At 40.7% G+C, this 18,278-nt stretch overlaps 1 protein-coding gene across 1 annotated transcript in view; it reads left to right on the top strand.

Annotated features, from left to right (window-relative positions):
* Positions 1-16,287, top strand: part of ctsc (cathepsin C) — a 30,038-nt gene extending 13,751 nt beyond the window's left edge. Inside the window, exons 4-8 of the mRNA XM_084064131.1 lie at positions 231-386; positions 3,056-3,174; positions 6,031-6,162; positions 12,177-12,409; positions 13,702-16,287. Of these exons, the coding sequence (XP_083920257.1) occupies positions 231-386; positions 3,056-3,174; positions 6,031-6,162; positions 12,177-12,409; positions 13,702-13,968 (907 nt within the window). The 3' untranslated portion in view covers positions 13,969-16,287. The remainder of the gene's footprint in view (positions 1-230; positions 387-3,055; positions 3,175-6,030; positions 6,163-12,176; positions 12,410-13,701) is intronic.
* The last annotated feature ends 1,991 nt before the right edge of the window (positions 16,288-18,278 follow it).

Here is an 18,278-nt window from a genome sequence, read left to right on the forward strand (position 1 = left end):
AGCTTGTAGATCTGCTATTTTCGGCTAATGTTCTCCTCAGAAAAGGAATTCTAGGGTTCAAGTGGTTAATGTAAAAAAAAACTAAATCCTATCACACAAAGATTTGGCGGACCCCCTATAGTAGCTCTGGGGACCCCCTAGGGGTCCCGGACCCCCTGTTGAAGACCCCTGATTTAGATGTTATGTACAACAACAACATAGTGATGTCATTTTGTTCCCTTTTCCTCCAGGTTTCTCCAGAGGCCTTACAAACACAACCTGGACTTCATCCATGCCATCAACTCCGTCCAGAGCTCGTGGAAGGCCATGGCGTACCCAGAGCACGAGCAGTACAGCCTGGAGGAGCTGACCTACAGAGCCGGAGGTCCAGCCTCTCACATCCCCAGGTGAACAACCTGGAATAAAGCTCTCAGTCGCCAAAGACTGATTTCAGTCCTTTGGATTCCATGGAAGCCAGCATGTCTTCTATGGAAGCATGTTGCGCAGCGAAAAATAGCCTTTCTACAAGCTCTCAGAGCTTGTAGAAAGGCTATTTTCGGTTATTTTAAGATTAGAGCATTTGAAGTGTTCAAACTAGCAATATGTTCAGAAGCATCTTCCATAATATCTTCATCGTCTCGGATAGTTCATATAAAAGCAAAGGTTAAAGGAAGAGTTCACCCAAAAAATGACTTATTTTCTATCAATTACACACCCCATGAAGCCTTGAATTCATGGATTTATTTTAGTTTTTTGTGGCATTCCTAAGACAATAATTTGATGACCGTGTGTATTTCCGGTAGGAGACACAAATAATCTACTTTGTGTCTCCTACCGGATACATTAGCCGGTAGGAGACGGGAATCAAATTATTAGCTTAGGAATGCGACAAAAACAAAAATAAATCCATGGATTCAAGGCTTCATACGGTGTGCAATTGATAGAAAATAAGTCATGTTTTGGGTGAACTCCTCCTTTAAAGCCTGAATGGTCGTAAGTAGGTGGAACAGCAGGAACAATATTACTAAAGCATCCTAATGTTACGTGTGTGTGTGTGTGTGTGTGTGTGTGTGTGTGTGTGTGTGTGTGTGTGTGTGTGTGTGTGTGTGTGTGTGTGTGTGTGTGTGTGTGTGTGTGTGTGTGTGTGTGTGTGTGTGTGTGTGTGTGTGATCCTTTCACACTGTTTCACAAAAAGCACATTGGGACATTTTCAGTGGTGAGATTTAATTTAGCTTTAATCCATATGAACACCTTCCTGTGCCAAAAAACACAAGCATTCAATCCAGGAACTTATCTGTGTCATTTTAGATTTCTTTGGCTATTCAAAAATAGCAGATATACAAGCTCATAGCGCGGCACATGAGCTTGTAAATCTGCTATTTTTGAAAAATCTTATTTTTTTGTGTGTGGAAATCTTTATATGTATTTTGTAAAGCCAACGTTTGTAACTCAAATCTTTGCTTCTGAGGGTCCCTGGAATAAAACATTTTGAGATGGGGGTTCGCGGCCAAATACATATCTAAAAATGTTTTCTAAATCCTAACAGTGTGTTGCTATATCAGTGATGCTCCAACTTTTCCATATCAAGGACCCCCAAAATGATATGTATTTGGCCGCGGACCCCCATCTCAAAATGTGTTGTTCCAGGGACCCCCAGAAGCACAGATCGGAGTTAAAAATGCTTTAAAACATTTATACATATTAGAGATGCGCGGATCACGGTTTTAGCCGCGGTTGCCGCAGTTAACCGCGGTTTAGGGTGGATTCGGGTCAATCAAATATAATTATGAATTAATATCGGATAAACCACGGGTGAAATATTGCGGTAAATAAATTAATGACATCTAATATATCTATCCATAAAATAGCTAAATCTCTGCGTGCTTGTGTCTGTGTGAGTGTGTAGAGCACTGAGCAGCATCTGTGCGATGCGATCACAAAATGCATTGATTTAGCCTATGAAATGTCCGTGCGACGTGCGTCTTTTTTCTTTTTTTAAACCGGTGCTGCGCTGACAGCAGAGCAGTGCGCTCTGTATGTTGGATGCCGCATGTATGCTGGATGCCTGTATGTTGGATGCCGCACAGAGTCTGTCTGTTCATCGCAGCAGAGCAGTGCGCTCTGTATGTTCAGCGCAGCACCGGTTTAAAAAAAAGAAAAAAGACGCACCGACATTCCATAGACTAAATCAATGCATTTTGTGATCGCATCGCACAACTAATACTAAAACTAATGGGGAATACCAGAAAATAATAATATCTTGACATACGGGAAAAACGGTTGGTGCGGATGCGGATATTTAAATTGGATAATATAATTATTGCGGTTGGATAACGGGCGGATAATAAATTTGTACATGCGGATTCGGGTGACGTGAGAGGCCATCCGCGCATCTCTAATACATATTCAAAGATTTGCACACATTTTCACGATTTTTCAAAAATAGCAGATCTACAAGCTTGTAGATCTGCTATTTTAGAATATCCAAAGAAATCTTGAAAAAAATAGCAGATATACAAGCTCATAGCGCGGCACCGAGTGCTGCGCTATGAGCTTGTAGATCTGCTATTTTTGAAAAATCGTGAACAATTTTTTTAAAAATATTTTTTAAACATAGAGGTCTCGTGCAATAGGGGGGAAAAAAATTAAAAACATTCGGTAATCCGTTCCATAGTTGCAGCCAGTTGAAAATAGTCAAAAATACATTGTAAAAAAAAAAGTACACAGGAACAGAGATACAGGCTTTTGAAGTCATAAGTTAACCAGGAAGTGGATTAAAGTCTAAATCTTCGAAAAATCATATCTCCTGGTGCTGTGAAGGAAAATAAAAAAAATAGATTTTTTTTCCCCCCATATTTTTTTCAAAAAACGTATATATACGGTTTTGGCACTCGACGTCAGTTTTTGAAAAGAAGTATATATACGGTTTTGGCACCCAATGTGTTAATGGGTTAATTGCAATTATCTGAGCGACAATTAATCGTCAAGTAAAATGTCATAATCATGACAGACCTAAGTGACAACGTCTGCTTTCAGTAACTTAACTGTGTTTGTTTGTCCCCATGATGGCGTCCAGACGCGTCGGCCCCGCCCCTGTGACGGCTCATCTCAAGAAGATGGCGGCGGCGCTCCCCGAGCGCTGGGACTGGAAAGACGTGGCCGGTGTCAACTACCTCAGCCCTGTCCGTAACCAAGGTGACCGTTTACTTATTAATGATATAATGGTTAACGTCATTTGTATAGCAGTGGTTCTCAAACTTTTTTCGTGTCAAGGACCCCCAAACTGATCTACAAGCTCGAGCTTGTAGGTTTACTTTTTCTTTATAGTATCACAATAATTTTTTACCATTTATACTTTGGCTATTCAAAATAGCAGATCTACAAGCGGCCAAATACATATCTTTTTGGGGGTCCTTGACATGAAAAAGTTTGAGAACCACTGGTTTAGACGCTCGACAAAGCAGGATGCACCACGGTGGATTCCAACCCACGACCTCTGTGATGGTGGGTCAGGCACTTTACCACTGTGCCACCGAGCGCTCCTACAAGTCATTTTTCAGCGCTCCAATGATGTGGGGAAGCGTCAGTCCATCATATGTTTTTGTTTCACCATTCCCACTCACAGCAGACATATTGGAAAGAAATTGGGCCTCTTCCAAATGGCCCCTTACGGCTGTGTAACTCTGAGAGTGTACAAACGGGTCCATTTGGTTCCATTTGTGCACTCAGAGTTATGGGGGCCTTGAAATTAAAACATTTGAGAACCACTGTGCTACACTGAATGGAACAGAGCCGTCATTAGAATCATTGGTAACACCTGTGAAGGAAGTAAGAAGAGGCCCAATTTATTTCCAACACGGCTGCTGTGCATAGAGCCTATTCCTGCATGTAACGTCTGCATAATTCATAGGATATGGATTATTAACCCATTAAGACCTGGAACTGTGTCATCTTTAGATTTGAGCTAAAAAGCATTCTTTTACACTTTGGGCTATTAAAAAAAAACAGATATTACGAGCTTGTAGAGCTGCTATTTTTGAAAAATCTTGAAAATGTGTGCAAATCTTTGAATATATATATTTTTAAAGTGAACATCTTAACTCAAATCTTTACTTCTGGGGGGGTCTGGAACAAAATATTTTGATGGGGGTCCGCGGCCAAATTCATATCATTTTGGGGGTCCTTGACATGAAAAAGATTGAGCATCACTGATATAGAAACATACGTTTTTCAGAAAACTGTTGGGATTTAGGAGACTCGGTAGAATCGGCTTCAGGTCTCAATGGGCTAAATGAGGACTTTAGGATTGTGGTTAGTGTATTTCTCCATGGCATCACAAATTAAACTAAATGGATTGCATACAGATGTGTGGCTTCTACTAGGAATGGTTTTGCAACCACGTAGCTCTTAGTAAGTCTACCTTGGATTGTTAGGCCATTATAGCTGATAATAAAATCCTTCATGCAGAAAATGTATGGGATCTTTTCTTCCGGCACATAACTGTTAAGTAGAGCTGGAACTATATTTTCTTTTCTTAGTGATGATTGTATTGATTACTTCTTTGTCATGCCATGGTGTTGTGCAAAAAAAGAAAGAAAAAAAGCCCATTTACAAGCTCACAATGCGTTACTACCCAGTAGATCAGGGGTCTTCAACGTTTTCAGGCCAAGGACCCCTTGGCTGAGAGCGAGATAAAGCAGGGACCCCCATTATATATTGTATAAAATATTTATTTTTTCATAGATTTCATAGACTTGTTTCACAGCACTATCATGTTGGATTCATGTTAATGTGCATTTCCAGACATTTAACCATGCTCTTAAACAATACTTAGTAAACCTGACCTTTCACTCTGTACTTAGTCTGCTCTTTTTTTCCCCCTACATCAAACCACTTTAGCCAAAAATAGCAGATCTACAAGCACACAACGCCTCGCCTGCGAGGCGTTGTGTGCTTGTAGATCTGCTATTTTTGGCTAAAGTTCTCCTTAGAATAGGGATGCTTGGTTGAAGTGGTTAATGTAAAAATCACCAAAGATTTGGCGGACCCCCTGTAGTAACTCTGAGGACCCCCTAGGGGTCCCGGACCCCCTGTTGAAGACCCCTGCAATAGATCTCAAGCTTTTCATGTCAAGGACGCCCAAATTTGGCCACGGAACCCCATAAGAAAAGATTTGTGATGTTAAAATTGTTTAACAATTTCCAAGATGTTTCAAATGTCTTCGAAAATAGCCAATCTACAAGCGCCGGTGTCACATTGCGAAAATGAGCTTGTATATTATGTAGATCAGCTATTTTTGAATAGCCAAAAGTATAACATGGGGTTAAAGTGTTCCTCATTTTGCAGGGGACCCCCTGGGGGTGTAAACCTCCCTGCTGTGTGTGCGCAGTCTGCGCACAATGTACAAAAGTGTGTAATATTACATGATTAATAATGAATATTTATATTTACAGTTGCAGAGTTAAATGAACCGTGTTGTTTAAAGGGATTCTAGGCAACATTAAGCCAAAATTAAAAAAAATATTTATATATACAGTATATATTTTGCATTTTTTCCCCTCTATCAGCCACTATATAATGATGCTGGGGTGTTTTCCTGCATTGAAACACAGTCCTCTTTCTGAAATCCGTATTTTCCCTACTATTTATGTTTTGACATCCATGTATCCGGGACGTAAATTAACGCACGGGTCGCACGCATGTGCGCGTCCGTGCCCGTGTGAACGTTTTACTTTCGGTTTTAAAACGCTCTCAAACTTCTTTTTTGAGGCACAGAATTTACTTTTAAGAAATCGTTTGGATAGAATTTAGTTGTTTAACTTCATATATGTGGTCAATTTATCATGAAAGAGCCTATTTAAAAATAAAAAATCAGAGAACCGGCAGGGGCAGGCAGTGGCACGCATTGCCACAGTCCCCCCCTGCGTCACCCCCTGGTGGTCGGGGAAACAAACTGCTGGAGGGGCGGTGTTTGACAACAGTTTTTTTTCTTTTTTTTATCTCTTAACTTGCCTACAATCCCTTTAAATCTCCCTGCTGTGTATGTTCCAGGGTCGTGTGGAAGTTGCTATTCCTTCGCCACCATGGGGATGATGGAGGCTCGAATCCGAGTTCTGACCAACAACACCGAGACCCCCGTCCTCAGCCCCCAGCAGGTGGTCTCCTGTTCAGAGTATTCTCAAGGTAATGCATGCACACATCTTGGCCAGGTGGACTCCCCCGACTGCACTTTAACTAGGAGTGCAACTGTCAATTATTGTCTCCGCCAGGAGACTATGTTTTCGTTCTCGTCCTTCCGTGTGTCCACCAAGCTAACATTCAGGGTCCCCACGGTCATGAAATTCCTGGAAATATTTTGAAATTAAAAAAAAAAAAATCCAGTACTGGAAAAGGTTTGAAATTGATCAAACATCATCAAAGGTCCTGGAATTTATCAAGGGTCCTGGAAAAATATTTGGCTATGCATTGTTTTTGGCTATTGATTTTGTTAAAACAAAACATTTTCATAAACATGAATAATATTACATGAAAAATGTAACATAAGTAGTTTTTCGCCGAACGGGCTGTGTGAGGGCAGCCTAATGTATGTCTCAAACTTTATTTTTGCTACACTGCCTATCTTTGGGCATTCTACATAGGAGTTAAGAGACACATTATTGCGCCGAATGATTGTTATATAGGCCTGGAAATTGGGCTAAATATTCTGGAAAAGTTTTGGAAAAGTTTTGGAAATTCATTGCTAAAAATGTGTGGGGACCCTGAACATTGGTCAAGCTTCACGTGGCACGTGACAATATGTTGAAACGGTGTGCTTTGATTGGCTAGCGAGACGCATGATGAAATAGAGACCAATAAATAGGTGTGTCACTTCAAAAGATCATTTGTATCTTTTGAAGTGAGGTAAGACAGGATTAATCAGGAACAGTACTGGCGGAGACCTGTGCTCCAAGGAGCACATTTTCTAGTTAATATTGTTTTAATAATTGAGAAGCATATTATTATTATCATTATTATCATTGGTCAAGCCTCACGTGACACGTGACAATACGGTGAAATAGTGTGATCTGATTGGCTAGTGACGTATAGCGGCCTATAAATACATGTGTCACTTTGAAAGAGTCATAGCCTCTTTCAAAGTGAGGTAAGACAGGAATAATCACGAAATGGCGGATACTGTAACAATTGGATAGGACACTTACACAGACAGGACAGATAGGACACTTACACAGACAGGACAGATAGGACACTTACATAGGACACTTACATAGACAGGACGGATAGGACACTTATACAGACAGGACGGATAGGACACTTATACAGACAGGACGGATAGGACACTTATACAGACAGGACGGATAGGACACTTATACAGACGGATAGGACACTTGTGTCATGTTACTATGACACAGTAACATGTTATATTTTTTGTAAGAATTAGAACATAAGAAGTAGAACATTCCCAACATTCCCAACAATCCCAAGTCTGCTGGCGGAGACTTGTGCTCCGAGGAGCACTTTTCTAGTTATTATTACTCTCCGCAGGAGAGTTTTGTTTTCACTTTCTAAATATGACACACTGATTGGTCAAGCCTCACGTGACACGTGACAATACGGTGAAATATTGTATAAATACATGGCGTCACTTTGGCAGTGTCTTTGCCACTGCCAAAGTGAGGTAAGACAGGAACCATCACGAAATGGCTGCATGGCTGATACATAATTGGCAAATAGGACAGATAGGACACTTATATAGACAGGTGGGATATGACACTTACACAGACGGATAGGACACTTATAGTACACAGACAGGACGGATAGGACACTTATACAGACAGGACGGATAGGACACTTATACAGACAGGACGGATAGGACACTTATACAGACAGGACGGATAGGACACTTACATAGACAGGAGGGATATGACACTTACACAGACAAGACGGATAGGACACTTACAGTATACAGACAGGACGGATAGGACACTTACAGTATACAGACAGGACGGATAGGACACTTATACAGACAGGAGGGATAGGACACTTACACAGACAGGAGGGATAGGACACTTACATAGACAGGACGGATAGGACACTTATACAGACAAGACGGATAGGACACTTATACAGACGGATAGGACACTTATACAGACAGGACGGATCGGACACTTATACAGACAGGATGGATAGGACAGTTAGAACATAAGAATTAGAACATTCCCAACATTCCCAACACAAGTCTGGTAAGAGTGAGGTAAGACAGGAACAATCACGAAATGGTTGAGAAATGGCGGATAATGTAACAATTGGATAGGACACTTACACAGACAGGACGGATAGGACACTTACACAGACAGGACGGATAGGACACTTACATAGACAGGACGGATAGGACACTTATACAGACAGGACGGATAGGACACTTATACAGATAGAACATTCCCAACATTCCCAACAGCGGAGAGTTGTGCTCCGAGGAGCACTTTTTCTAGTTATTATTATTTGTATACATCAACAAATTGATTCTGATCGATTCTTTTTATATTAGACTCGAAGTTTCGAATAGTCTGATTAAACACTTAAACCCTATTTTATACTTGTATATGTGTACAATGGTGCCGTGCAATAATAGCCAATCTACAAGCTCACAACGCATCGCCAGAAAAAGAATAAGAAAGAAATGAACATTTTGTATTCAAATCATTTTATAGATTTAAATTGATTATTTCAATTAACTGTTGCACCCCTAATATATTTTTTTACCTGATAACATCTCCATGATTTGTCGTATGACAAATTTAGGGAGATTTGGTAGTTTTTGTCGCATTCCTGAGCCAATAATTTGATGACCGGTGGAAAGATGCTAATGTCTCCGGTAGAAGACTATTAAGTCTATTATTGGCCCAGGAATGTGACAAAAACAAAGAATCTCCATGAATTCAAGGCTTCATGGGGTGTTTAATTGATAGAAAATAAGTCATTTTTTGGGTTAACTACTAGTAGTCCTAGTAGTTCCCTCTGGTTAACTACTCCTTTTAATGGAGATGTATGACAGTTTGACGTCATCTGGTTCAGTAGCAGCAGTCTGGGTCTTTCAACAACACACAACAGCCACCTCTGTGATCCAACAAGTGAGCTCTGTTGTGTTGATGCTGGCTGGCGTTTTTGATGCGAGCAAAGCAACTCACTTCAAAGGCTAGTAGGCACGCTCCCAAAAAATGATATTTTGCGGTCAAACCGGGTGAAAATTTCTGACCACTCATGGAAAACCCAGACGAGGGCCAACGGGACCCTCAAACGCGCCCATCATTTAATGCTGCTGCGTATTAAAGTCTTTTCTTTTTGATTGTGCGTGCAAATATTTCCTTTTGTTGTGTGATGACTGGCAACCAGTGGTGAGAGAAGTACTCTGATTTGCTTTTTTTCAAGTAAAAGTATCAATACCACAATGTACCTGCTTCAACCCATTTAGACCTGAGGCTTTTTTAAAACGCCTTCTAAATCCTAACCTAAGTTTTCAGAAAATCTTCTATTTTTTTATTCAAACAAATTAAACAAAATTCCTGTTACTATGTACATAGCAAGTAGCAACATCTAAAATGAAACCGATGCTTTCCCGGTTTTAAAGGTATCGCAATGTATAGGCTTTCCTGGTCTTAATGGGTTCAAAAGTCATTGGTATCAAACTATACGGTACTTACAGGACCACATGTGCAAAAGTGCTTTACAGAGATTATGTAATAATGTAATAAGTTGTTACAGGCCCAGCAGGGAGTACAGATCCGTTATGTCTTTCAGTACTGTAGGTCATTCCACATTTTGGTGGCCGCATAGTAGAATGCACTTTTACCCATTTTTGAGACTAAATGACTTTGAATGAGGGCTCCAGCTAGAGTCCTCATTGCACTCATTGTACTCTTGTATCCAGTGGTGTAAAGTAACTAACTACATTTACTCAAGTACTGTACTTTTTACTTTATTGGAGTAAAGTTTTTTCAGTACTTCACTTCTACTCCACTACATCTCAGAGGCAAATATTGTACTTTTACTCCACTACAATTATTTGAAAACTTTAATTACTAGTTACTTTGTAGATGTTCATTATTCAAGTCTGAAGTTTTTTGAATTCCAGACTTTTAAGTAACAGAGTATTTCTACATTGCAGCATTGATACTTTTACTTAAGTACTATTTCCGCCTCTGCTTGTATCCGACACCAATATAGAGACTCGGCCATTCGTTTTGAACTTTGGAGAGCTCTGTGGGGTTCTGGGGGAATTCCTGAGAACATCGATGATGTAAAACTTGTGTCGTTATGAGTGTCTCTGCCATGGCTCTGAGTCATGACTGTCACAACTCTGCTAGAGAACACAGGAGCCACTGTCCTTACGTAATCATCCCCATTAGCACTAAACCTAAAGTGTTCTGAGGCCACTTTGATTGCCGTTTTTTAAATCATATCCACCAACCACCGCACAGTAACTGATTGTCATTTTGAACCGCTCTGCAATAACGTGACCTTTTTTTGAAAAGGCTAGATGTGGGTATCTGACAATGAAATGACATATGGCTGGCCCGTGGGGCGTGTGTCAGACACCGACTAATTACACGCCGATCTCTGAATCTGTTCACGCTCTTATATCCGTGGATGAAAGTTATTATCCGTCTGATTTCAGTCGAGCATGTCTTTCTCTCGGCTAACTGTGTCTCACAACCCGACAGTGGCGACGTCTTGTGAGCTTGTAGATCGGCTATTTTGATAGGACTTGTGGTAGCGGAGACAAGTTTGTATGTGTCCGCTAACCCCCCCCCCCCAACAAAACAACATAAAAACATATGACACTCAGTTTACGCACTCATTTACACTCAAAGGACCACTATGGAAATAAGCTATCAAGCTTGTTTGGGTTTTATCCGTTTAACATATACATGTAATGCATGGTCATGTATATATGCATATTTTGCCAATATAAAACGTCAATCAATCAGCCAATCAAATTAGTGTTATTTTAACTCATTGAGTGCCATTAGCGCGTTTCACGTGTTTTACCGCTATTGCGCATTTGTACACTCTCAGAGTTAAATTTAACATTGATTTTACAATATAAATTCGGGTCCCAGAGATAGAAATGCCATTAAATGGGGTTCCGTAGCCCTAATGCATGTCAAACTGGGGGTCCTTGAAATTAAAATGGTTGAGAATCACTGCTAGAGCCGTACAAATCTTCTCTTATGGGGGTCCTTGGCATATCTTTTTCAAATGGGGGTCCACGGGCTAATAAATGTCAATTTGGGGGTCCTTGATGCGAAAAAGTTTGAGAACCACTGTTCTAATAGGCCATCTACTAAACACACGGCAATCATTGAATATGTTCATGCTGTTAAAGTATATCGTCTGGGTCGGTTGGAAACCTCATTATGTCCAAAACTGTTTTTCACGATTCAAATTCAAAAATAGCAGATCTACATGCTGAAAACACGTCTCTTCGGGCTGCGTTTCCAGCTTGTGGATCTGCTACTTTGGGATACTTTTTTGTGTGACGCTGTAGCATGATCAAGTAGGGCGTTAATTTAACCCTTTAAGACCAGGGGACGCATCTGTGTAACCACTTTATCCATATTTTACACTTTGGCTATTCAAAAAAAGCAGATCTGCTTTTTTTTTTTTTTTGTGATTTTTTTTTTGGGCAAATCTTTGAATATATATCTTTAAAGCAATTGTTTTTTTACTCAAATCTTTGCTTCTGGGGGGTCCCTGGAACAAAATATTTTGAGATGGGGGTCCGCAGCCAAATACATATCGTTGTGGGGCTCCTTGACATGAAAAAGTGGCAACATAAGTGTTTCAGAAAACTGTTTTCAACTGATTTTAGAAGAAATCTGTAGAATCCCCAGAAGCAATAACATTTGAGTAAGAAATGTTTGCTTTAAAAAAAAAATATATATAATCAAAGATTTGCACAAATCTTCACTATTTTTCAAAAATAGCAGATCTACAAGCTCATAGCACGGCACTCGGTGCCGTGCTATGAGCTTGTAGGTCTGCTATTTTTGAATAGCCAAAGAAATCTTAAAATGACACACAGATGCGTTCCAGGTCTTAAAGAGTTAAGAAAAAATGTATGGAGATAAGAGGTTTCTGCCCAACACCAACGGTATTGCATGTCATATCCCCCTCTTATTATCCCCCTATTTTGTCAGGTTGTGACGGCGGTTTTCCGTACCTGATCGGCAAGTACATCCAGGACTTTGGCGTAGTGGACGAGCAGTGCTTCCCGTACATCGGGAAGGACTCGCCGTGCGGCGTTCAGCGGACCTGCGGTCGCCACTACGCGGCGGAGTACGGCTACGTGGGCGGATTCTACGGCGGCTGCAGCGAGGCGGCCATGATGCTGGAGCTGGTCAAGAACGGACCCATGGCTGTGGCCTTTGAGGTCGGTGGTACCAGGGATGATAAGCAAGGGTTAATCAATGGGGATTGGGAACACGTCGTTATTGAGAAATAAAGCCTGACAGGATTTATTTCTCAATAATAGGGGTGTCACGATACGCCTAATCCACGATTCGATTCGACTTTTGATTTTAAGGGCACGATTCGATTCGATTTTTGATACAATATACATTTTTAAAACGTCCTTTTTTCAGCTTTGAGGGCTATATGATTATTAATTTAGGCTATTGTCTTGATTTGTAAAGAAAAACACATATATATATATATATTACAATTACAATAACAATTCCACGTAAATGTGTTTTTTGACAACTTCTCTAAACAATATTTTAGTAACGACTTTCTGCGCCTAACATTCAAGCCAAAATGAGGCAGGCACCAGTTAACAATATACTTGAGATGGTTAATGCCATTCTAACGAGAGCACACCCTTCGATGATTATTGGTGGAGAGTATGTTTTCGTTCCGTTTTTCGCTGTGTGTCCAAGCTAACATTGGTCAAGCTTCACGTGACAATATGTTGAAAGGGTGTGCTTTGATTGGCTAGCGAGACGCATGACGAAATACATACCTATAAATAGGAGAGTCACTTCGAAACATTGCATTGCATGTTTCGAAGTGACATCAGTGCCATCAGCCAAGATAACATTTAGTCAGGAGATATTAGCAGAAAAAGTTCCAATCTTGGAATAAATTCCTTACCAAGAATCCTGCTGCTGGCGGAGACTTGTGCTCCGAGCAGCACATTTTCTAGTTGACGATGATATCGTTGCTGTCGGGCAGAAACCTCTTGTATGCGTATTCTAACTAGTTGTTTTTTCAAAAATGAATGCCCTATTTCAGTGGTTTTCAACCCTTTTCATATCTAGGTCCATTATTTATTCGGCATTTGAGCCACGGACCACCATTTGATGAGATTTAGCCTCTCAGACCCAAAAACATTTTTTGTTGTCCACAATTCCATGCTGTATTGATGTTGGTACCATAGGAGCGTTAAGTAATTAAGTAATGCAGATGTTTAACAATAATTTAACTCCTGAGAGTGTAAAATACGGGTCCATTTGGTTTCACTTTACACTCTCAAGAGTTAAAGACCTAATAAGGAAATGATCATACCACATCGTCACACAAAAGCATCAAAAGTTAGCAGATCTGCGAGCTCGAAACGCAGCGCAAAGCGACGCGTTTGGAGCTCGCAGATCTGCTACTTTTGATGCTTTTGAATTGGAATCCTGAAAAGTAACAGTTCTTGGACGATGATGTTTTTGTGCGCAGGTGTACCCGGACTTCATGCACTACAAGGAGGGCATCTACCACCACACGGGCCTGAGCGACCCCTTCAACCCGTTTGAGCTGACCAACCACGCCGTGCTGCTGGTGGGCTACGGCCACTGCCACATGACGGGCCAGAAGTACTGGGTCATCAAGAACAGCTGGGGCACGGGCTGGGGCGAGAGCGGCTTCTTCCGCATCCGCCGCGGCAGCGACGAGTGCAGCGTGGAGAGCATCGCCGTGGCCGCCAAGCCCATCACGCGTCTGTAGTGCCGGGGGGCCAATGAGACGGACGGAAAGGGCCAGAAGGGGGGACGGCTTAAGGGAGTAGTTCCACCCCCACAAAATGACATCAATTACTCATCCAATGAAGCCTTAAGGTGTGATTCTTTTGTCTTATTTCTCACTGAAGAATCCAAAAAAGAAGAGGGTATTTGATCAATTGAAGAAAAGAAGGGTCCATGCTTAATAAAAGCAAAACTATATTTATTTTTTTAAAGAAAAGAAAAAAAAGATGTGTTTATAATCTGCCAACGCCGGGATTAAACTCTGAGCATTGTTTTGGATTTAATACATCATTTTTGATATAGTTTTGCGGTTGTTAATCGTGGACCCTTCATGGATTCTTCATGTGCCAAAAACAATGAATTCAAGGCTTCACGGTGTGAGTCGTTTTGGGGGCTGAAGTACTGCTTTAAAATACCACAGAGTAGATGTCTTCTGTTCTGCTTCCATGGTTTTGTCAGAGTTTCCGTTGCCTTCCAGGGGAGCATGTTAAGTTAATGGCCTGTTTACCCGTCTTGGAAGGCACCCAGACAATTTGTCAGATTTTGCAAATTGGTCCTGTGAAAATCACAAAGACTGCAGGGCTCTATAATTACCTGGCAGTTTTTTTTTCTTTTAAATCTCTTTCTGGGAGGTCTTTCTTCACGAGAATGATCCCAAATTGACGGTTGATTATGCATTGCCTTTAACCACTTAAACCCTTCGTTGACTGGGGTCCCCCAGGGGTCTGTACTAAGTCCCCTACCTTGTTGCCTCTACACCAAATATCTCCGAAAATGTTTGGCAAATGCCATACACTAGCCCCAGAATAGGACGCTATAGGGTTCAATTAGTTAAAAGGGAAAATATCCGTGTTTTCTTTCCAGTAATCCATGATCAGCTGAAACTAGGAACTGTTGATTCAGTCTCTGACGCATCGCCAATCAATGAACACCAGGTTTAGTGTTTAGTTTTATTTCTGTAGAAATGTTAATACGTGTTCATCCAAATGACAGATGTATTATGAATCGTTTTAAATGTCTTGTGTGTAAAATGAAAGCTGCCTGGCCTAAGAACTCCTCCGTGTGAAAAGCCGAGTGCAGTCGTTCTCAAAGTGGGTTCCGGGGACCCCCCCCAGGGACCCTTTTAGAATCAGTTTAACCACTTTAACCCTAAACACATAAGACTATTTGAAAATAGCAGGCCTACAAGTTTCAGCTTGTAGTTCTATTTTCCAAATAATCTGGGGAAAGATTTCAACAATTTGGAATGTTTTTAAAACATTTTTTTTAACAACACAAATCTTGTATGGCGGTCCCTTTTGGTGTCCTTGACATGAAAGAGTATGAAACCACTACTGGCTAGTGGCTCTGGTAGCAACATTTTGGCAACAACCAGTTACTGTACCTCAGCTACAAACGCTTTACAAGTTGGAGACAAAGTTCAGAGATGAAAAGCGCTATATTGTGTTGTCAAGTTATTAAGGAAAAAAAACGTGTGTCAAGTCCATATAACCACAATCAACCCTGAAGGGTGAGGTACGTCATAAAAAAACAAACTCATAAAAAAGCAGAAATGGCAGGTGCAATGCATTTTAAGCTCCTACATCTGCTATTTTAAAAACACTTTTAAAGTATAAGTTTCAAGCTGCTCTCTCATCACCCGACAAAGGCAGTAATTATTTTACAATTACAGATGGGACGTGTTATGTTGACAAATCTAGAACAAATTGTTCAATGAGTTGGCATGAGAACACAGTGTGCCTGGCTGACCTCAATATACCTGTTCCTCTCGTTTAAATTGCAGTTACGGCTGCCTTGATTTGAAATGGAAATTGATTTGTTCCTTCTATTCAATCACAAATATGTAAGCTGTACTTCTTGAAAAGGGAATCGTGAGCCAGTGGCAGCCTATTTATTCAAAAAGGGAATCGATCAAAAATGCGTGCCGTTATTTGATTCTGCCAAGTAGAAAGTGACTAGCCTACTTGTGGGGTGGAATATCTGTCTCAGGAAAACACAAGGGAAAGGTTTTGAGTCGTAGCTGCCGTTGTCACATTGGTTTTAGACCTTTCACAACTGCCATAATTCCTTCTGGGACTCTGGGACTTGGGAGTCTTGTGGGAGGCTTATAAAAAGGAAAGTGTTATTTTTGATGAGTGTGAAAGGGATTGTATTTTAGCCGATTCTAGTGCCTTGATTTTTCTGCTTTCGTTTTATTTCAATGTTAGGCCTAGTTTATAAAATGGCATTTCTTCATGATTTGCACTTGTGTGTTTTGCACGTCTGTTTTTAAATTTGAGAAAATAAAAGGACGCAGTGGCAGTAATAACTGTAGTATTTTGAATGATATTCTTGTGTTATGGGGGGGGGGGGGTGCAAAAGGTTCCTGGTCGATCACCGGCGGGTGTCTTACGTGTCCTTGAGCAAGACACTGATCAACAAACTGCTCCTGATGAACAGGTTGGTGTCTTGCATGATTTCCTCTGCTGTCGGGGTGTGTAACTGTGTGTGTGTGTGTGTGTGTGAATGTAATGCAAATGGTAAAGCTTTGGCTAAAGGCGCTATATACCCTCTACCATTGTATTGGGATATGCACATTAGCGTCTTTCTAAATGAAGGTTCAATTTAACCTCTTTCAACCTAGTGGACCTATTGTGTGCATGGCATTGTTAGGCAAACATTTTCAAAACAAATGTTATTTTAAATGTTAGAAAATAGAATAGTCAATCTACACCACAATGTGTTAAGAGCTTGTAGATAAGTAGCTAAGCTTACGTTCATTCATCAAGACATCTGTGTGTAATTCATAGTCTGGCTTTCCCTGTATGTATGAATGTATGTTCATACAACAGTGTGCTGTTAATGTTCATGGTATTTATTTGGAGACGCAGACATGTGACTGCCCTGGAAAACAATTGATGTGTTTGCTGTCGGTCAGAAACCTCATATCTCCTTATTTAAACTTTTTATGTCTTTTTTGTAAATTAATGCCCTACCTTTCCTTACTGCAGTGTGACACAAAAGTTGCCAAAAAATAGAAGATCTACAAGCTCACAACGCGTCACATTGCTACGTGGTGTGAGCTTGTAGATCTGCTATTTTTGACCATTTGTAAAGTGAGGGTTAATGGTTGAGTTTGTCTGTGGGTTTTATAAACGGCCAACCAATCAAAAGTATCTACAAGAGCTTGTGACTAATCTATCCATTGGAACACTTTTTTTTTCCCATTTCCGGAAAAGTTACAGTTTTGGACATACAAGGTTTCCACCCAACAGCGACGGTACTGTTGAGTCATGTTAGTGTTGACACATTTCTCATGACCATGCCATAATTCCCCGTGGGACTCTGGGAATTGGAGTCTCCTGGGAGATTATCAAACAAAAGTGTTTGGATCGTTTTGTGTAGGGCAGGGGTCTTCAACAGGTGGTCCGGGACCCCTAGGGGGTCCTCAGAGTTACTACAGGGGGTCCGCCAAATCTTTGTGTGATATGATTTTTTTTTCTCCCTTGACCACTTGAACCCTATAGCATCCCTTTTCTGAGGAGAACTTTAGCCAAAAACTTTAGCCAAAAAAAAGCAGATCTAAAAGATCTTGTAGATCTGCTATTTTTGGCAAAGAGGTATAGGTGTAGAGGGAAAAAAGAGCAGACCTAGTAAACAAAAAAAAATGTAATCTGAAACACTATTTTATACAATATAGAGGGGGTCCCTGCTTCATCTCTCGCTCAGCTAGGGGTCCTTGGCCTGAAAACGTTGAAGACCCCTGGTGTAGGAAATGTAACTGATTTTTCAGCCTTGATTTCTATGCTTCTGTTAAGCAACCTCTTTCAGTGTAGCCCCATTTCTCCATGTATTGTGAGGTTCCAACCGTTTGCAGTGGTGGAAGAGGCACTCAAGATTTGTTTACTTTAAAGCTGCACTACTGTAACTTTCCTCTTCTACCTCGGATTTGAACCCGGTTTCCTGCGCAAGTACAATTGAGCCCCTGAGTAAATTGCTGGCTCGGGGGATGAATTGAAACTTTGTGTCAGATCCTGTGTCTAGGTGAGACATGACCTTTGACACGATCTAAATGTCTCGATAGAAGAGCAGGGAGACAAAATACAACCACCCCGATTGTATAAGTTTGTATTAACATACTCTACCTACCATACAGATTGGACAAACTTACATTTGATTCATATTTAAAAAAAAGTTTAAGTAAAAGCAAGACCACAATGTAAATTCTCTGTAAGTAAAAGGCCTGTATTCACAATCTGACTTGAGTAACAAGTGCAAAGGTTTTAGGATAAAAAAATACCACAAGTAAAAGTA

This window comes from Gymnoscopelus microlampas, assembly GCF_963454915.1.
Source record: "Gymnoscopelus microlampas genome assembly, chromosome: 8".
NCBI lineage: Eukaryota > Metazoa > Chordata > Actinopteri > Myctophiformes > Myctophidae > Gymnoscopelus > Gymnoscopelus microlampas.